General features: G+C 48.0%; 1 protein-coding gene across 1 annotated transcript; it reads right to left on the reverse strand.

The window, feature by feature from the left end:
* Window positions 1-1613: 1613 nt before the first annotated feature.
* On the reverse strand, window positions 1614-9046 carry LOC127585961 (stonustoxin subunit alpha-like). Its single transcript, XM_052043717.1, is given in 5 exon segments — window positions 1614-2850; window positions 2896-3531; window positions 3533-3725; window positions 5320-5446; window positions 8632-9046. Coding segments are annotated over 4 exon segments (2154 nt in total). The 5' UTR covers window positions 5408-5446; window positions 8632-9046.
* Window positions 9047-21950: the final 12904 nt, after the last annotated feature.

A 21950-nucleotide genomic window follows, 5' to 3' on the forward strand; every position in this document is an offset into this window, starting at 1 on the left:
CTTCAACTCGTCTATTGACAGCTCTCCTTTGGCACCTTCCTGTATTAAATCTGCCTGTACCATGACCTCACGCAGTGCCTGAATTCGCTTCCATGAACCCAGGCTTTGCCTCTTCTTTCTCACACTGAATCAGGAGGTCGATGCAAGTTGGGGTGGATAACGGGTTTGGTCTCCGAGCTGGTTCTTCAAGTCTTCTAATGCTCTGTGATAATTGTTGTATCAGCTCCAGCACAGCGTTCTGAACCTCAGTTAACTCAATCTCAAGGGCCTCCATGACTTTCTGCACTGTCATCTTCTGATCACAGGCCTTCTCATACTTTTCTTTCAGCTCTTTGTGTGTTCTCTTCTCCTTCCTTGTTTTATACACAAACCTGTATTTCTGGTTGAAGTGAACACTCCAGATGCATTTTTGGGGACAGACTTTACAGTACCCATCCCTGTCCATTGCATCACATCCTCTTATTTTAGCATCATCAGAAATAGTACAGGGATAGTGGCAGGTGAATTGACACTTCTGACAGTTGGTTACGTAATTCCCAGTCCCACTGATATCCTCCTGTACTGCAACTGTAATTTCAACCTCATACTCAAAGTCTTTATTTGCATCCAGTTCAGTCTGGTGTTGGTTCATAACCTGCTGCATTTTCCTCAGTTCTTTCTTTTGGTCAGCCCGACTCGGATCTTTTTTTGCAAACCCTCCACTGCAGCCTCCAGCTGCTGACGTTCCTTCAGAACCTCTCTGGTCAAACGTAAACTTTTTGCTTTCATCGTGGTCAGAGACCGAAAGAATTTCTTCATACTGTTTGCTCCCATCTTCCAGAACATCGCATCAAAGTTATCATCATCCTCTTCCGTGTCCCAGCTGTTATCGACACTTCCCATATTTGCAAAGTTTCCAGAGGCTGGACGCTGAGCAAATATGGCAGAATTGTTAAACTTGAAGTGTACTGGCATACCGTTTTTATCTTTGGGACATGGTATCTCAGCTACTTTCAAAGCCTCTAGAATTGGAGGACGCTGTCCATCTGCGAATGTCACCAGTACATGAATGCTCTCTGCAATATCTTTGCCAAAAATAGAAAGAATTGAATTGAAGATATATTTCTGTGTGTGAGTCAGGCGATCCAAAGCAGCTTGAGCAACAAAACACACGGCATCGATCTGATCAACACCCTGTAGGGAGGTGAAAAACTCACTGATGTGGTCAGTGATCTGTTGATCTCGGCTCATCCCCCTGGTATCTCCGAATCCAGGCGTATCAATGATAGAGAGTAATGGATTTTAAATCCTTCCTGATGGTGGAGCTGGTAGGCAGTGATGGAGGATGTCTGACTTTCAGCCTGGGATTTTCCTGTCTCTTCGTGTATTAACATGTATCTGAAGTCGTCCGTCCATTCCACGCCCAAGATGTAGTTGATCATCCCATTGATGAGGGTCGTTTTCCCCGACCCTGTTGCTCCCAGAACCATAATTGTCTTCATTGTGCATTTTATGTTGCCACTTATGTTGCGTTTTCCAAAGGAACATTTCACAAGGTGTCCGGACTGATCAAGCACCTCCTTCCACAGCTTCAGCTTGTAAATGGAAGGGTGTCCTTTGGATATTAATTTGGCTTATCTGAGAAGTTTCTGGCCTAATCTGGATGCTTCATTTTCTATTACTTGGTGCACTGAAGCAGGTTCCAGTGCACCAAGTGAAGCTAAAACTGCTTCACTTGGTGCACTGGAACCTGCTTCTCCACAGTCAGCAGACACTCGGACTCTGTCGACTGCATTAGGTTTCAGACCCTCGAAATCATAGTGACATTGGCTGTCAGTTGTCTTTACTTCCTCCCACAGTCCGCCCTCCGTGTTGGACCCAACTGCTGTTTCTTCTCTATACTCAATCCTGTACTGAACTATTTTGACATTAGCTCCAATCTGTCTTGGAGCGTCCCAGAAGAGCATTGCTCTGGATGAAAAATCCTGCAAGACCGGTTTACCAGGTGGGCTTGTAGGACGTGTCATGGCCCTGCAGCTATCACTCACCTTGCTGACCCCTACCTTGGTCACTGCTCTGTTTCGGAAATGATACTCCTGGTGTAGCTGTAACCCAGATATTGTGACGGAGTGGGATTTATCAGGTGTATGCAGAGTTGACCAGTCCTCCTGCCACCGCCCTCTGTACTCTACCGTGTAACCCACAATCTCACCGGCACCATGTCTGGGTGGCTGTAACTGCAGAGTCACACTGTCATGTGTGGTTCCAATAGTTCTAGGTCTCTCGGGCTGTGACGGGGGGTCAAAGCACTGGTTCTTCAAAGACCATCCTTCATAGAGGTAAATAGACGCTCCTCGGTTGCTGTCGTCCTTCACAGAAGCAACAAGGAATTTTATTTTCCCATTTTCTTTGTTAGCTGTGGCAAAATCCAGGAATGACTTACATTGCTGCTTCATTTTCTCGGTTGTAGGCAGTGAATTAAACCACTGCTCGCCGTGTTGTGTTGCACAGGCTTCAGTAGCAGGAGTTGGTGTCTGCATTTTCTGATCTGTGTGAGATCGGAGGTAGTCGATTGCCTTTAACAGATAGAGATCCTCCTGATGCAATGCTGTAAATGTGAAGCAGACGACATAGTCTATTGCTGGATTCATCACTTCTTCATCCATCTCTCTCCTTGATTTTACAATAGGAATATCATCCAACTTCTTGAGGTAAAACCTCACCACCATAATCTCTCGTTCCTTGTGATCCAGCCATGTGATCAATGACTGGTGTTTGAATGGTGACTGTTCCTTGTTCTTCAGTATATCCACCAGTAATCCTTCCTCCTCCCCACCTCCCCGGATGGACGGCAAAACTCTGGCTAAAGTCCTCTGGAAAACCAGTTTATATTCCAGACACATTTCTCAGAATTGCTGTATCCTGTCCCTGATCTCAGGAAACTGAATGGTGACGCTGTCATTCATCATATCATTGCATCTCTGCACTGTCTCATTCAACTGTTCCAGGGCCTGCTGGCACTGATTGACCAATCCCATGCTTATCTCCCTCACCAGCTGAATAGCTTTTGAGTCAAGTTTATTGAGAGGGTAGAGCCAGACTCTCACGGGTACTGAATTCTCCCCACCTGATCCAAGTAAGCTTGGGAGGCTTGCATAGATTCCGATGGCACCCTGAAATGTGGTGGGGTTGTTTTTCAGTGAGAAATCCCCATAAAAGGTGCAGCTAAATTTCTCTGAATGAGACTTCTGTTCTTCTGCCATTGTTAGGGAGGAATCACCCTGAACTGCAATCATTGGAAGATGTTTAATTGTCGCCTCCATATTACCCTGAATATCCTGCATGTTCTCTGCTGACGAAACCATTTGATCAAAGACAAAGAAAGCCTGGGCCCCATACAGCACTGCTGTAACGACATGGGTTGCTGATCCTTCATCAAACACACTCGGGTAGGCAATATTCTGTCTCCCTAAGTGGCTCATCGTCAGTTGTTCAAACCTGGTTGTTGTTTCGTACTGAAGGGTAACACGTGCCTGACTCTGATTGCTTTTAATCATTTAGATATTTTGCAGATCCTTTCACCTCCACTAACCCACACAGGAGACTGACTTTCAGTGATCCTGACACATTGAGTGCAGCAGCTTTCTCCTCCATGGAGTCTGATGCAATGATGTGAAACTCAGTGCTGGGCTGAGCACGACTATTGAGGTTGCTTTGCAGTGTCTGTAAGTCCCACAAGGTGACACCTTAGGAATAAAATGGCAATAAAATTTGTAACATTTAGTTACGTTGTGCAGATTAATCAAAGTGAATAGTGATTATTCAGTCGATTGATTTTCTGCGCTGGCTGTATTTTGGACTGAGGTACCACACTTTCGGCTAACCGGCCTCATTATCTGCCAGGTTACTTTATCTGCCAGAACATTTCTCATCAACCCTCAGCCAATTGACACCACAACTGCTCACCAGCCGAGCCCCAAACGGCATCCCTGTTCCACACTTCTGTGGTGTGAATGTCACTTGACACTCCTCAGCTTGTGCCTGAATCTTGTCCAGGACTTACTGCACGCAGACACAGACTGCTTCCTATGCTGTGGAGTTGTGAATGGAATTGAACAATGCATAATATTCAGTGAACGTCCGCACCTCTGGCCTCATATGGAAGGAAGGTCACTCCAACAGCTGTTGAAATTGTTTGGTTCCAAGAGACTGCTCTGGGGAATTCCTATCAGTTACTGATGGGTTTCAACTGCATTGAGCACAGGAGACAGACCCTACGAGTGACACATAACACAAGACCACTCTCTGTCTCACTGCCACATTAACCCATTGGCCGTCACCCGCTCAGACATGTTCCCTTTCTCCTTCCCATCCCTCCCCCACCTCCTCTGCTACTCAATTGTTTTCTCTCTTTCCCAATTCTGACGAAGCATCTCTGACTTGAAACGTTCTCTGCTTCTCTTTCCACAGATGCTGCCTGACCTGCTGAGCTTGGCACCCAACCTGTGGCAAGCAAAGAGTTAACAGTCTCTGTCTGGGCCCCAAAATCTCCTCCACTAGACTCCCACTGTCACCTGGGATACATCATCGGCCCTGAGGATTCATCCACCGAGGCATCCTTTCTAATAATGAAATGTCCTGGAGTTTCATCATCACAGTCACTGATTTCCCCAAACGTGTGCTTGTCCTTGGTGAAAACAGATTAGCCGGATCAATTTCAGACCTCCCCTTAGTGGCTTGGTTCCATGAACAGACTTTTTGTCCCTAATGAGCCCTACTTTTTCCCTGGTTACCCTCTTGCTGTTAATAAACCTAAGATCCGGGGGATTTTCCTTACCCTGTCCGCTGGTAATATTTTGTGTCCCCTCCCCTGCCCTTTATCCGGCTCATTACTTGTTTAATTTCACCACCCAGTGAACTTCCTGAAGACCCTCCATCCCCCACTCACGGTTCCGGTTCTCTATACCTGTTCTTTGCTTCTCTATATCCGACCTTCAATATCCCTTGACATCCAAGTTTCCTTGGACTTGCTAACCTTGTCTTTCCCCCGATGGGAAGACGTTGGCCCTGACCATTGATTGTTTTCCTCTTGAATGCTCCCACTTGTCAGATGGAGACTTACCTGCCAGTAGCTGCTCCCAGTCTACTTCTGCCAGCTACTCCCGTATGATATTGAAATCGGCCTTACTGCAATTCAGGAACTTTATTCCCAGTCTATCCTTATCCCTCAGCATAACTGCATTGAAGCCTACAGAGATCTGGTCACTGTCCTGAGGTTTGTAACCGGAATCTACCACACTGCATTGACCACTACTAATTCATGTGATGGTATTCCAATACCTGGGATCAGAGTGTCTGACCGGCAGTCATACAGCATTCCCAACTGGAACGGACGGCCCAGAGTGGCCAGTTCCCTGATTTCATTCATCACTGCACCAGGAGCTGGAGACCCAGGAAACTCAGTGACCTGAAACGGAAAATGTAATGATAAATAAAAAGATGAATTCAGTCGGCACACATCAGGCAACGTGTTACAGATGCTCCTGTTTAGAGATGAAGTATCTGAGAGTGGGCTCTGGATGTAATACACTAAAACACTGATATTCCGGTATCTGCTTGCTCATGAGTCCTCACTATCTGCAGATCTGTCCACTCGTGAGGTCGACTGTATATTACTGGAAGTGTACAAGTGGTGTGTGGTGGGAGCCAGGGTCCAGAAGGTTTTGCAAACTTAATACATTCATAAAAATATGCACTAGAAAGTTGTATCTCACATCAGTACAGTCATTGTACAGATACATCAGTGTCTGTATATACAATGTGATCAGTATCACCGACCCTGTGTACAGTGAGATGGGTATCTCATGCAGTGGGTCTCCATGTACATGGTTGAACAGCAGTGTAAGAGACTCTCCAGCTAATCTTGCCAGTGAGATCCATCAGTTACTTTCTTGGCCCCCGTCTGCACCAGTCTGAACTCCAGACCTCCCTTCCAGTTCCCTGTGCTGGCTGGCATTGTGTCTCCTCGGATCCAGTCACTCTCAGTTACCGACCGTGGTGTTATTCCACCCCTGAAACAAGTTCCCCGCCCTCTCCTCTGCACACGGCCTTCGTATCTCCGAGCTAATATTCCTTTCATCGGTCTGAGCACCTTCCCCCACATATGTGCACGGTTGTCCCCAGAACATCCCCGGCCAGATTTCCATTCCTGTCACAGAACTGAGGCTCTCCAGAAACCCTTCGGTTTGCTGGTGTGGCGGTGATATAGAACAGGGAACGGTACAGCACAGGAACAGGCCATTCTGCCCACCATATCTGTGCTGACCATGATGCCAAATAAACTGATCCTCTCTGCCTGCAAATGGTCTTTATCCGTCTATTCCCCGCCTGTTCATTTATCTGCCTGAAGCCTTCTGAAATGGTGCTGTTTGATCTGTTTCTGTCACAGTCCCTGGCAGCGTGTTCCATGTACCGACCACCTTCTGTGGAAAGCAACTTGCCTCCTCACTCTCCTTTAAACTTTTCCCCTCTCACCTTAAACCCTTGCCCTCTACTATTTGACGTTACCACCCTGGTACTCCATCTGTCCGATCTCTGCCTTTCATAATTTTACCTCCATCTATCGGCCCTCCCCTCAGCCTCCAAGGCACCAGAGAAAACTACCACGCATATTCTAGCCTCTTAATCCAGAGGTTGAGGCGACCAAATTAGCAGCTCATGGCTGTGGGCGCAAGTGTCGCCACGCCTGCGGCTCCAATATAGCATGCCCACAACTTCCCAACCCGTACGTCTTTGGAATGTGGGAGGAAACCGGAGCACCCGGAGGAAACCCACGCAGACACGGGGAGAACATACAAACTCCTTGCAGACAGTGGCCGGAATTGAAGCCGGGTCACTGGCGCCGTAATAGCGTTACACTCACCGCTACACTACCGTGCCGCTGTAGGGTTTTATGGGATCCATGGGTATTTTGTTCAATGCTATGATCTGAAGGGAATCCACGAAATTTGAGAATATGGAGATAAATTGGAAAAGCAGTATTCATGTCACGGAGATTGATCCATTCAGATCTAGAAACCTTCTCCTCTGAGCGTTTACACACAAGAATATAGTAGGCCTCTCGGCCCTTAGAGCCTGCCCTACCTATCTCAACAACAGCCTGCAGAATTGGAACAAAACTTTCTTCTTTCTCAACTCCAGCCCCTTTGGAGTTAAGGGCGAAATTCTATTTGCCTTCTTAACTGCTTGATGCACCTTCTTCCTGCCCTTATTCTGATTCACATCCAGTAAAACCCAAGTCCTTCTCTGCTTCACTCACTTGCAGTCGCTTCCCATTTGGATAAAAACCTGCCCGCTGATTCCTCTCAACGAAGTGCTCGACCTCACACGATCATATGTTAAACGGCATTTACCAGGTTGTCTTCCACTCTCAATCTATCTGTATCGTGGTCACAACATCCTCGTCACCACATGGCCCTCTGACCGACTGTGCGCAGTTGTGGTCACCACATGATAGGCAGGACATGACTCCTGGAGACGGTGCGGAGGAGATTCACCAGGATGTTGTCTGGGATGAAGATTTAAATCGATAAAGCGAGGCTGGATAGACTGGGTCTGTTCGTTGTTTCCGAGTGGAGGCTGAGGGGGGAGGGGAGGGGGGAAGGGAGGGGGGAAAGACGCACAAGATTCTGAGAGGCAGAGATAGGGCGGACAATGAGAAACTTTTCTCTCCGTGGCAGCATTAAGAGGTCTTATGGGGAAATCAGGAAGATTGTTGTCAACCAGGGGATGGTTGGAGTCCGGCGCTCACTGCCTGAGGCGGTGGTGGAGGCGGAGACTCCCGGGGCAGCGTTTCCCTCAACCAATGTTTGCTGCACACGGCAGGAACTAATAATGTTCCTGTTTGCATCTGGTGTTCAGGTAATCAACGTAAACCAGTTATTAATGTTCCTCGACCCGTCACTTTCTGCACGTTTTATCAACCCAACAGACCGCCATCACAGTGCATCCCGGTACTTTGCTTTACTCCGCGCCTCGACTGTTCACAACAAAATAATGCAGTTCAGAAAGGCTTCCGCTTGTTTAATAATATTCAGGCAAATCACCACTGAGAGCAGCATTATAATGTTAAATATGACATGAACACTGCTGACTACAACAAACCCACGGGATGCAGATTGTTATTAAGCGTTCACCGTCGGTCAGTGAACAAGTGACGGGCTGGTTTGTTCAACTCTCCCGCAAGTGGAAACATCCATTCAAACTAACGACCCACTTGGTGTCTCACACACACACACACACACACACACACACACACACACACACACACACACACACACACACACACACACACACACACCCTTACAGACACACACGCACACACAAACACCCCCGCCACACACAGACACACAGCCATATACACACACACCCTCACAGACACAGTCCCACACAGACACACCCTCAGACACAAACACCCTTAGACACACACCTCCACACACAGACAAACCCACACACACACACCATCACAGACACCCTCAGACTCACACACCCTCAGACAAATAGACAAACCCACTCCCACACACACACAAACACACACCCTCACACACATCCTCACTCGCACTCAACAGATGGACATGAACCTGTCTCACTCACTGGTAAATGAAGCCTCCGTTTGCAGCTGACGAGGGACTGCAGGATGTCGGTGGTACGGATGGTCTCGCTGGCAGCCCCCTCCGGCACTCTCAGCACGTCGGTCGGGCTCGTAACCTCACTGGGCTGACTGAAAGCCCTGTGCTGGGAGGTCTGATGAGCCGAGGCGCTTTCAGCAGATCCTGGAGATGACACCGATGCAAGTGGGGATATGTGCAGGGAAAGGATGTCCCGGAGCTGTGCAAGGGCTGCAGTGGGTTCCCGCTCCGCAGCAGACTGGGACGTAGTTCTGCAGATTACCTCTCTGTTTCATTCATCAGTTTCGTTCTTCATCACGAGGAGACTTTCCTGGATACAGTGAATAGAGTCGTGATGAAATTAATGTTTTCAATCATTGACGTACCAAAAAAAAATTAACGGAGGCGAAACACAGACAGCCGCGCGCACGCACGCACACACACACACACACACACACACACAGATAGAGTGGGGGGTGAGGGGGTGAGGGGTGTGAGGGGTGAGGGGGAAGTGGAGGTTGAGGGGGAGTCGGAGTATAGGGGAGGGTGGGGAGGGGAGGGAGGGGGAAGTGAGGGGAGCGAGGGTTGTTTTGCGAGGGAGGGGGAAGGAAGGGATGAGGGGAGGAGGGAGGGAGGGGGAGGGGGGATGGGAGAGGGGGATGGGAGGGAGGGGGAGAGGGAGGGGAGAGGGGGAGGGTAGGGTAGGGGGAGTGGAGAGGGAGTAGGGGCGAGGGAGGTGTGGAGTGCGGCGTGAGGGAGGGGTGAGGAGGGGTCGTGGGAGGAGGAGAGGTGGATGGGTGGTGGGTTGGGGAGGGAGAATGGGGTGTGGGAGGGTTTCGGGAGGGTGATGTGGGCAGGGGTGGTGGGGAGCGAAGGGGAGGAGGAGGGGAAGGGAGGTGGAGGGGAAGGGAGGAGGGAAGGGGGACAGGGAGGGGAGAGGGGGACGGAAAAGGGACACGAGGAGGGGAGGGCGGGGAAGGGGACGAGAGGAGGGGAGGGGAGGGCGGGAGGAGTGGGAGAAGGAGGGATGGAGGTAGGAGGGCAGAGGGGAGGGAAGAGGAGAGTGTGGGAGGGTGGGAGGGGAGGGAGGGAGGGGAGTGGGTCACGGGTGACGTCAGGGGGGAGGGAGAGGAGGGGAGGGGATGGCGGGAGGAGGGGAGAGGAGGATGAGGGGAGGGGGAGGGGTGGTGTGGGGGATGGGTGGTGGGGGAGAGCAGGAGTGGGGGAGAGGAGGAGTGAGAAGGGGAGGGGAGGAGGAGGGACGGAGGGAGGAGGATGGAGGGAGAGAGAGGGGAGGGGTGGGAAAGAGGAGGGAGTGAGGAGTGGAAGGGTGGGGGCGTGGATAGGGAATGAGGGAGGGGCCAATATAGGGGAGGGGAGGGAGGCAAGTGGGGACGGGGAGGGGGGGGAGGGAGTGTGGGAGGGTTAGGAGGGGGTGTGTGTAGGGAGGGAGGGGGATGGAGGGAATGACGGGATTAGGGAGAGGAGGGGGCGAGGGAGGTGCAGGGGAGGAGGGGAGGGAGAGGAGGGGAGGGAGGAGGAGGGGAGGCAGAGAAAGGGAAGGGGAGGAGGGTGGATGGAGTGGAAGGGTGGGGGAGGGAGGAGGAGAGAGCAAGGATGGCGGAGGGGGGCAGGGGGATGGGGAGGAGGATGGGGAGGGGGAGTGGGATGGGGAGAGGGGGATGGGGAGGGAGGAGGGGTATGGGGGAGGGGGTAAGGGGAGGAGTGCAGCAGGAGAAGGGGACGTGGAGGAGGTGGGGAGGGGAGGCAAGGGGGTCGGGAGGGGAGTGAGGTGAAGGGAGGGAGTGGGTGAGGTGGAGAAGAGAAGAAGGAAGGCGAGGAGGGTGGTGGGAGTGGAAGGTAGGGGAGGGAGGGGAGGGGGAAGAGGGGGCAGGAGGGGGGAGGGAAGAGGAGAGCAGGGTAGGGGAGAGCAGGGAAGGGGAGGTTGAGTGCAGGAGGGCGGAGGGGGAAGAGGAGGAGGTGGGGAGGAGGGAGAGGAAGGCAGAGTGGATGTGTGAAGGGAGGAGGGGAGGGGACAGGGAAGGGGAGGGGGAGGGAAGGGGAGGAGAGGAGGAGTGGAGGGGAAGGGAGGAGGAGGGGGAGGAGAGGAGGGGAGGGGAGGACAGGAAAGGGGGAGGAGAGGAGTTGAGGGGAGGGCGGGCAATGGGAGGACAGGTGGGGAGGGCGGGGAAGGGGGAGCAGAGGAGGGGAGGGGAGGAGGAGGGGATGGTGGGAGGAGGGGCGACATGGAAGGGAGTGGGGAGGGATGTGAGGTAGGGGAGTGGGGAGGGGGGAGGGGATCGAGGGGGAGAGGGGAGGGGTGACACACAACATTATGTAAAACAAAGTACCGGGACACACTGGGTGACAGTGAGCAACATGAAATCAGCGGAGGGCGGTAATGAGTAAAATATGTGCCAGAAAACAGGGTGAGAATCAAGTGAACACAGTTCTTGCTTTTAAACAGAGCGCGGCTTCAATGGCTGTTTCACCCTCATACGATCAGATGCAGCTAATCACTGTGTCACTGCACGGACTTACTGTACAATGAAGTGAAGGTCCACTGGTCAGGGTGAAGCCCTGCCTTTAGCACTTCCCTGGGAGAAGGAACGAAGCAGTAACTGCTTCCGACAGTAGTGGGAGCTGCCTCGTGTTTCAGCCTGTCCATTCCCAAATGCCAACCGCCCGGGTGAGTTTCCGGCTGAAGTGGAGGACAGGGGACACACGGTGGGTGGGTTGGGGGGGGGGGGGGGTGGGAGGGGAACAGACACTGTTATCAACCAACAGACCGCCATCACAGTGCATCCCGGTACTTTGTTTTACTCCGCGCCTCGACTGTTCACAACAAAATAATGCAGTTCAGAAAGACTTCCGCTTGTTTAATAATATTCAGGCAAATCACCACTGAGAGCAGCATTATAATGTTAAATATGACATGAACACTGCTGACTACAACAAACCCACGGGATGCAGATTGTTCTTGAGCGTTTACCGTCGGTCAGTGAACAAGTGACGGGCTGGTTTGTTCAACTCGCCCGCAAGTGGAAACATCCATTCAAACTAACGACCCGCTTGGTCTCTCTTTCTCTCTCACTCTCTCTCTCTCTCTCACACACACACACACACACACACACACACGAACTAGATTGCAGCGATTCAAGAAGGCGGCTCACCTCCCACCATCTCAAGGGATGGTCAATAAATGCTGGTCTTGCCAGCGATGTCCTAGCGAGATAAATAAATAAATAAACAGATAAAGTCACGATGCAGCTGTATAAAACTTTGGTTAGTCCGCACTTGCAGTATAGTGTACAGTCCTGGTCGCCCCATTACAGGAAGATGCGGAGGCTTTGGAGAGTGTACAGAAGAGGTTTACCTCTATATGTTTAGGTACCATAGAATCATAAAACAGTACAGCACAATACAGGCCCTTCGGCCCACAATGTTGTGCCGTCCGTTAAACCTCGCCTAAGACTATCTAAACCCTTCCTCCCACATATCCCTCTATTTTAAATTCCTCCATATGCTTATCTGCAATCTGTTGAATTTGACTAACGTATCAGCCTCCACCACCGCTCCAGGCAGCGAATTCCATGCCTCAACCACTCTCTGGGTAAAAAAAAGCTCCCTCTGATATCTCCCTTGAACTTCCCACCCATTACTTTAAAGCCATGCCTTCTCGTATTGACCATTGGTGCCCTGGGAAAGAGGCGCTGGCTGTCTACTCTGTCTATTCCAATTTATATTTTGTATACCTCTATCATGTCTCCCCTCATCCTCCTCCTCTCCAAAGAGTAAAGCCCTAGCTCCCTTAGTCTCTCCTCATAATGCATCCTCTCTAATCCAGGCAGCATCCTGGTAAAGCTCCTCTGCACACTTTCCAACACGTCCACATCCTCCCTATAATGAGGTGACCAGACCTGGATCCCTATAATGAGGTGACCAGACCTGGACACAGTACTCTAAGTGTGGTCTAACCAGAGTTTTGTAGAGCTGCATCATTACCTTGCGGCTCTTAAACTCAATCCCACAATTTATGAAAGCTAACACCCCATAAGCTTTCTGAACTACCCTAACCACCTGTGAGGCAACTTTCAGGGATCTGTGGATATGAATCCCCAGATCCCTCTGCTCCTCTACACTGCCCAGAATCCTGCCATTGGGTAGTTATGAAGGACTAAAATGGACCAGAAATTAAGGTCCTAAACTGGGGGTTGGGCTGATATGAAGACGGGGGGGGGGAGGGGATGAGCGTGTGGGGAGGAAGGAAGGGTGGAAGGAGGGGAGGGGATGGGGATACGGAGGGGGAGGGGAGATCAATGGGGAAGGGAGTGGGGGAGTGGAAGGGGAGGGAGAGGGTAGGTAGGGGAGGGGGTGGGATGGGGAGTGGGTGCGAGGGAGGGGGAAGAGTGGGAGGAGGAGGGGGAGGGGTGGTGGGAGGGAGGAGGAGTGGGAGTGGGGGAGTGGGTGCGAGGGAGGGGGAAGAGTGGGAGGAGGAGGGGGAGGGGTGGTGGGAGGGAGGAGGAGTGGGAGTGGGGGAGTGGGTGCGAGGGAGGGGGAAGAGTGGGAGGAGGAGGGGGAGGGGTGGTGGGGGGGAGGAGGAGTGGGAGTGGGGAGGGGGAGGAGGAGGGAAGAGGAGGAAGGAGGGAGAGGAGGATGGAGGGAGAGTAGGGAAAGGGGGTAGGGATGGGAGTGTGCTACGTTGGCGCCAGAAACGTGGCGAAACTTGCGGGCTGCCGCCAGAACACTCTACGCAAAAGATGTATTTCACTGTGTGTTTCGATGTACATGTGACCAATAAAGAGAACTTATCTAAACGTAGACACCATTGTTTTAATATGAGAGGGGAAAGATTCAATGGGAGTTTTCCACACAGAGGGTGGTGGGTGTATGGAACAAGCTGCCAGAGGAAGAGGAAGAGGTAGAGGCAGGTACAACTACAATGTTCAAAGGACATTTGGACAGGTACTGGATAGGAAAGGTTTAGAGGGATGTGGGTCAAATGCAGGCAAATGGGACTAGCTGGGGAAGATACCTTGGTCAGCATGCAATCACAGGGAAGGTGTGCCAGCATCGTTTCTCTCAGGAGGTTAGGGAGCACTGAACACTCTAACAAACTTCTGCAGATGTACTGTTGAAAATATCCTAACTGGTTGAATCATAGTGTGGTGCAGTCATTCGAATGCACAGGAATGTAAGAAGCTGCAGAGAGTCATGGACTCAGCCCAGTACATCACGGGCACATCCCTCCCCACCATCGGGAGTATCTACAGGAGGCGCTGCATCAGGAAGGCAACATACATCATCAAAGATCCCCACCATCCGGGCCATGCCACCTTCTCACAGCCACCATCGGGCAGGAGGTACAGAAGCCTGAAGTCTCGCCGGGTTCAGGAACAGTTACTTCCCTTCAACCATTCGGTTCTTGAACCAACTGCGGCTAAACCCCTCAAGGTGACGGCTAGAGAGTAAATAAAACACCAATAAAATTGTAAAATTGAAGTAAATTGTGTAAATTAATCAAAGTGAATCATTTTTCCCAGGGCGACAATGGCTAACACGAGTGGACATAATTTTAAGGTGATTGGAGGAAGATATAAGAGGGATGTCAGGGGTAGGTTTTTTACACAGAGAGTGGTGGGTGTGTGGAACACACTGCCTGCAGAGGTTGTGGGGGCAGATACATTCGGGACATTTAAGAGACTCTTAGATGGACACATGAATGATAAAGAAATGGAGGGCTATGTGGGAGGGAAGGGTTGGATAGATCTTAGAGTAGGATAAAATGTCATCACAACATTGTGGACCGAAGGGCCTGTACTGTGCTGTAGTGTTCTATGTTCTATGTTTATTGATTAGATTCATTTTTGCACAGGCTGTATTTTGGACTGAAAGTGCAACACTCTGAACTATCTGGAAGAATTATTTCACTCGTTTAGAACAGATTACCTTTATTGCCAGAACATTTCTCATCACTGCAACTGCAGACTAGCCTGTCCCAAACAGGATCCCTGTTCCACATTTCTGTGGCATGAACATCAATTGCCACTCATCAGCTCATGCCTGAACATTGTCCAGGTCTTGCTGTGTGCAGACGTGGGCTGCTTGGTACACTGAGGAGTTGGGAATGGAACTGAACATTGTGCATCACTGACCACTGATTCTGAGCATCAGTGAACATCCCCACTTCTGACCTTATGATGAAAGGAAAGTCATTCAAGCAGTACTTGAAGACAGTTGCTCCCAGGAATGTGCCCTGGGCTATTGTTTAGAGTTATTGATGGGGTTGAACTACATTAGGCACAAGAGACAGGCCCCATGAACAACATAAGCTTGACTTCAGAAAGGGTAAAGAGGGTGAACATGCACCAGTCTACATTGGGGGATCGACAGTGGAGACAGTCAGCATCTGGGTGTTTTAACATATCAGATGACCTGTCCTGGGCCCAGCACATAGATGCAATCACAAGGAAGGCGCGCCAGTGTCTTTACTTTCTTGGAAAGTTAAGGGGGTTGGGTATGCCAGTGAACACTCCAACAAACTTCTACAGATGTACTGCTGAAAGTGTCCTGACAGGTTGAATCACAGTCTGGTACGGCAATTCAAATGCGCAGGAATGTAAGAAACTGCAGAGAGCAGGGGACTCAGCCCAATACATCATGGGCACATCCTTCCCTATCTTCGCAAGTACGTACATGAGATGCTGCCTCAAGGCGGCAGCATCTATCATCAAAGATCCCCACCATCCAGGCCATGCCATCTTCTCGCAGCTACCATCAGGCAGGAGGTACAGAAGCCTGAAGTCCCCACACCACCAGGTTCAGGAACAGCTACTTCCCTCCAGCCATTCGCTTCTTGAACCAATTGGAACACCCCTAATCACTACAGTTTAGCCACACTGTAACCACTTTGTATTAAAATGGACTTTACAAGAATAAACACAATCAAAACAAATAAAAATGGTGTATAATTTGTTTGCTTTTCTTGTGACTGCTGCTTATCTGATGCTCTGTGCCTGTGATGCTGCTGCAAGTAAGTTTTACATTGCACCTGTGCACACATGGACTTGTGGATGTGTCAATATACTCGACTTTGACACATTGGGCTGAAGGGCATGTTTCTGCACTATATAACTCTAATGCTATGACTAAACCATTTGGAAATTAAGAGAGTCCATTGGTATTAGTTTATGACTGATAGAGTGAAAAATTCCTGTTTGAATGCCATCCAAGCAGATCATGCCATACATGAGTATAATCGAGGTAGTAAAAAGAAAACAGAATGCAGAATATAGTGTAGCAGCTACAGAGAAAGTACGGTGCAGGTAGACAAATGCAGTGCAAGGGCCACAATGAGGTAGATTGGGAGATCAAGAATTCAACTTTAGCTATTGGGAGATCCATTCCAGAGTCTGATGACAGCGGGATAGAAGCTGTTCTTGAGTCTGGTGGTACCTGCATAGTACACCACTTGTAGTACAACATCCTGAGGCAGTTTCCTCAAATCAGTCATTACCTACACAGTCAGGATGCACACAGTTCACAAACTCAGCCCGTTGTCCTGTCAAAGCTCAATCTGTCCCTCCTTGAACAATGAGTTGCTGATTTCTGCCTAGAGTGGAGTAACGGGAAAGAGTCAATCTCACCTTGGACACACCTCATCGGAGAAGTGGAGTGTGTGCAAAATCTTCCAAACATGCCGCAGAAAAGGGAAATAATATCGTTTTCCTCTCCCAGAATTCAGCCCCGAGTTAGACTCAATCTGCTCCAGTGGGCAGGCCGTGATACCCACATGTCTGACACCAGACTCCCAAAATACTCAACTCCAAAACATATCAATGAGAGATCACTGGGTGAACAGAGGGAAAGATTTTTTAAAAGAAAAATACAGTTCCACAGACTCCAGGGAATCCCAGTGGCACAAGTTCTGAATGCATATTTTGCTGTTCTTTACAAAAGACAGCTTTAAATATGGATAAACAAGCACCCAAATAAAATGTATCTCAGGCTTTCAGAGACTGAAGAGCTCAGGATACATGACAGGAAAGTTGCAGGTTCAAATGTTGTTTGAAAAGGGTGAAATGGATATGCAAACTATAGGCGAATTATGTGAAATAATGACCCACCATGACTGTTCGTGGAATTGGAAAAGGCAGCATAAATCAGCAGAGGGTAATAGGTTAATCAGTAAAACAGTCCTTTAAACAATCCTCAATCCATGTTTTATCTAACAGTTTTATGCAGTACCTTAGCGCACGCTTTTCAGTAATCAAGATGTGACAAAATTTGGGGGCATAACATTAATGGCCAAGAGATCCATTCTATTTAAATGGAAGGATCCTATACCTCCTACCACATCTCAATGGTTTTCTCAAACTATAATATGCCTAAACTTAGAAAAAATTACGAGTGGTACTGTCGATCCTTCGCTTAAATCTGAGGAAGTTTGGAGTCCATTTATTCAGTATTTCCATATGATGACCTTCTCCAAATGCCTTTCAATAACCTTTGAATACAGAGGAGCGGAGCCAACGATATAATAATGTTTTTTTTTAACCGAAGAAATAACAGTCCAGCTTTGTTTTTGAAGTTTTTGGTTTGCTTTTGCTTATTTTTTTTAATTTTGGGGTTCTCTTTTCATATAATTAAATTTCTTTTCAATTCTTTTGTATCATGTTCACTTAGTAAGAGGTTCAGATTATATATTTTACTCCTTGTGAGTGTATATATCAACTGCTATTATTGTAATCCCGATCTCTCTGCACCATGTGTATAATCACTATTGCTATGTATATTAACTTGAAATTTAATAAAAAGATTGAAAAAAAGAAAATTTGGGGGTATAGTGGACAATGAGCAAGGCTATCAAAGCTTGCAGTGTGATGTTGACCAGCTAGGAAAATGGGCTGAAAAATGGCAGGTGGAATTTAATGCAGAAAAGTGTGAGGTGATGAACTTTGGGAGGACTAACCAGGGTAAGACTTATACAGTGAATGGTAGGGCACTGAGGTGTGCAGTAGAACAGAGGGACCTGGGAATACAGATCTGTAGTTCTTTGAAAGTGGCATCACAATGAGATAGGGTCGTAAAGAGAGCTTTTGAAACTTTGGCCTTCATACATCAGGGGATTGAGTACGGGAGTTGGGATGTTATGTTGGTGAGCCAAATTTAGAGTATTTTGTGCAGTTCTGGTCATCTACCTGCACAAAAGATATCAATAAGCTTAAAAGACGGCAGAGAAAAATTTACAAGGATGTTGCCGGCACTTGAGGACCTGAGTGATAGGGAAAGGTTGAATAGTTTCGGACTTTATTCCCTGGAGAGCAGGAGAAAGAGGGGAGATCTTATAGAGGTGTACAAAATTATGAGGGCTACAGATAGAGGAAAAAGCCTGCAATGCAGTCACCCTAAGGTTGGGTGAGACTAGAACTAGAGGACATACAGTAGGTTCAGGGCGAAAGGTGAAATATATAAGGGGAATCTGAGAGGAAACTTCTTCACTCAGAGGATGGTGCGAATGTGGAACAAGCTGCGTGAGAGGGAATGGTAGATACAGGTTCAATTGTAACATTTGAGAAGTTTGGATAGGTACATGGATGGAAGGGATTTGGAGGGATATGGTCCGGGTGCAGGTAGATGGGACTAGGCAGACTATCAGGTCGGCATGGACTAGATGGTCCGAAGGGCCTGTTTCTGTGCTGTAGTACTCAATGAAAACTCTGATAATCCTGCATGCTTTGTACTTCAGTGGTACCACTTGGGCAGGTTTTTGGGATTATTGCACACTTTGAACTTGCTTTATCTAAGGTGTTAGACTAATATAAGTGTTGCAGTAAACCTGTCAAGTGAAAAGAGCATGGGAACCGGGTCCTGGAGAGTTGAAAAGGAGCGCGACAAACATCACCTGGCAAACCAGATGCTGATCCATCAGGGCTGTCCGAATAGTCCATCGGCAGTTGTGCTGTAACAATTTGCACCTCTTACCTTTCGCTTCCACTCTTTGAATTATGATCACTTCCAATCTATTTTGGGTGGGGCTGTCCAGATTCCTAGGAAGTGCTTAAAGTCATCATTGTGTTCACTCTGCAGGCACCTTCTGGGCTGTAGGCTACACACACAGGGGATTAGTCATGCTTTTGTCACCATTGTTTCTCGAGTTACATTAGGTTCTTCAGTCGTGGAGACGGACAGCATGCAAACAGGCCATTCAGCCAATGACAGCAGTCAGTGGACACCCTTCTGTATTAACTCCCATCTCCCAGCACTTGGCCCATATGCCTAGGCAATTCAAATGCCCTCGGAACCTAGACCCTCCTTAAATGCTGTCGGTGACCCAGCCTCAACCACTCTCATGTTGTGCATTCTAAGTACTTACCATGCTCTGGGTGAAGGTTCCCCCCAACCTTACCCAAAATCTTCATGCTCCAGCTTTATCTACCTTTGATGTCAGGAAAGGTTTGCTGTAGGTTATAATATCTATGCCTCTCAATCTATATACCTCAGTCATGCCCCCTCCCCCCATAACCTCCTCCAAAGAGAACAGACCCAGCTTCTTATAACTGTTCCATCCTAGTCTGCCAATCATGCCTCCCACGTCCATCTCATAAACAGTACAAACTAGGGTCCCAACACCAATCCTTGGGGGACACAGGTAATCACGAGCATCCGAATGCAAAATCACTCCTCCATTGTCACCCTGTCCCTTATGGCTGAGCCAATTTTGGATCATTTGTTAACTTGCCCTGGATCTCATAGACCTAAATCTCTTGAACCAGTCTCCCACATGGGACCCTGTCAAAGGCTTTATGTAAGTCCATGTAAATCACATCTACTGCCTTGCCCTCAGTGATATGCTTTATTACCTTTTCAAGTAATTCAAATTGGTCAGAGAGCATTTGCCCTCATCCCTGATTTTGAAAGTCACCATCTTTCCTTTCTATCCCCAACTAGAAAGTCTGTTTCCTTTGTGAATACCAATGAAAAGTGTTCATTTAGGACCTCAACTATACCTTCTAGTTCCATACACAGATTGCCCATGTTGTCCCTAACAAGCCCTGCCTTTTTTCCTGGTCATTCTTTTGCTCTTAATATACTTATAGAACACCTTGGATTTACCTTAATCCTGCCAGCTACATTCTGTGGCTTCTCTTAGCCTTCCTAATTTATTTTTCAAGCAACTCTCTGCTTCTGTTTTGAAGATGTATTCTCTTGAAAAGCTCTCCCTTCATTAGTTCCCAATATCTGTCATAACATCCTTTTTTACTTTATTCAATCTTCTATATCCCTATACTCATTACCACTGGATTTTACCTCGATAGGAATATGTTGGTCTTGCCCTTTCTCCTTTGTTTCCCACTGTGCAGATGCAGACTTGCCTGCAATTAATGCTCCCAATCTACCGTTGCTGGTTACTCCCTTATGTTACTGAAATTGACCAAACCCCAATTTAAGACCTTTATTACTAGCCCATCTCCATCCTTTTCTGGAGGTACAGTGGTGTAGCGGTTAGCATAACACTTTACAGCATCAGTGACCCGAGTTCAATTCTGGCCCGTCTGTAAGTTTGTACATTCTTCCTGTGACTGCGTGGGTTTCCTGCGGGTGCTCCGGTTTCCTCCCACATTCCAAAGGCCTACAGGTTAGGAAGTTGTGGGTATGTTATGCTGGCACCAGAAGCATGGCAACTCTGCAGGGTGCCCCCAGAACACACTACGCAAAATATGTATTTCACTGTGTTCTGATGTACATGTGACTAATAAAGATCTTATCTTAGTTATGGTTACCATCACCAAAATGATTCCCCCACTGACATTCCCTCCACTCCAAGGTCCAGTAGTGTTCCCTCCCTCGTTGGCCTATCTTCAAACTGCATCGAGGAGATCTGGACAACTCAGATTCCACTCCGCTGAGCTCAGGAAAACCCCAGCTAATATTTGGGAAACAAATTCTGCAGTACAATAACATTTTTTATTGCATTTGACATATGCCTACATCTGTTCCTCTACCCCTTGTCTGCTGGGAGTAACAAAGTTTCTCATTTGTTTATAATCTCTACACATACAACCTTATGAGGAGCCTTCTCAGATATTCTCCTTCAAAAGAGAGGTAATGCAATCTTTGACTAACAGTGCAATACCTTCCCCTCACCTCCCCCCCCCCAACCCCATCTTACCTGAAAATTCTTAAATTTTCTTAAGCACTCGTTTGTTCTGCCTACTGGATTTGCTAACCACTTCTCCTCTAGGTGATTGCACCTCTCCATTTAAACAACTGCTTTGTGCCCCTCTTCCTCTACCAACTGTTATCAAGTTTCCAGTATTTTTCTAATGTTTATATTAAACTAAGATTTACTACCACAACCACTTTTTTTTATTCCACTTCTTAATGCAAAGACACATTTCACTATGCTTTGATGTACATGACTAATAAATAACTATCAAATAGTTCTGCCTTTCAAGGATCTGAAGTAATTTTGTTTCCCCTTCATTTTCAACAATTTATATTCCTTGCTAGTTTTCTCCCATCTTCCCTATTGGTTGTCAGTTCCTAAAACATTCTCAACCTGAGGTTTACTGTTGTCCTTGGCAACATCAAGTCTCAATCTAGCCATTTTAATGTGTTAGTGAAGTTAAAAACAAGTCATTTCTCAACAGAATGCTTTCACTGAAATGTTTGCCATTTGTTAAACCTTTTAATATGATCTCCCTATGTACCATTGCCAGCATGTCCTTCATATCTATATATTCAGATTAAAATGTACTACCGTCCTTTGAAAAACATCAATTGTGTAGGTCAATGGCTGAAGTTCATGCCTTTAGGAAATTAAACATTTTGAAAAATAAAATTAGACGGTGTTTCCTTAAAAAGCTTGCAGTATTCCTTCAGCAAGCTCCCTTGAGGTTACTCTTATTCTCACTTGCAAATTCCATAGCTTGAATGTATATACATATTTAATACTTTATGTATGCCAGTGGCTCTACTTCATTTGGAATTTGAGATTTGGCATGTCACCAGACTCTTGCAAACTTCAAAAGACGTAGAGAGAAGAGCATTCTGACTGGTTACATCACCTAGTATGGAGGCTCCCATGTGCAGAATTGAAAAAGGCTGCAGAGGGTTGTAGAATCAGCCAGCTCCATCATGGGCACAACCCTCCCCTCCATTGAGGACATCTTCAAGAGGCGGTGCCTCAAGGCAGCAGCATCCACCATTATGGACTCTCACCATCCGGGACATGACCTCTTCATGTTACTACCATCAGAGAGGTGGTACAGGAGCCTGAAGATTCTCACTCAACAATTCAGG

This window comes from Pristis pectinata, chromosome 34 (genome assembly GCF_009764475.1).
Source record: "Pristis pectinata isolate sPriPec2 chromosome 34, sPriPec2.1.pri, whole genome shotgun sequence".
Lineage (NCBI taxonomy): Eukaryota > Metazoa > Chordata > Chondrichthyes > Rhinopristiformes > Pristidae > Pristis > Pristis pectinata.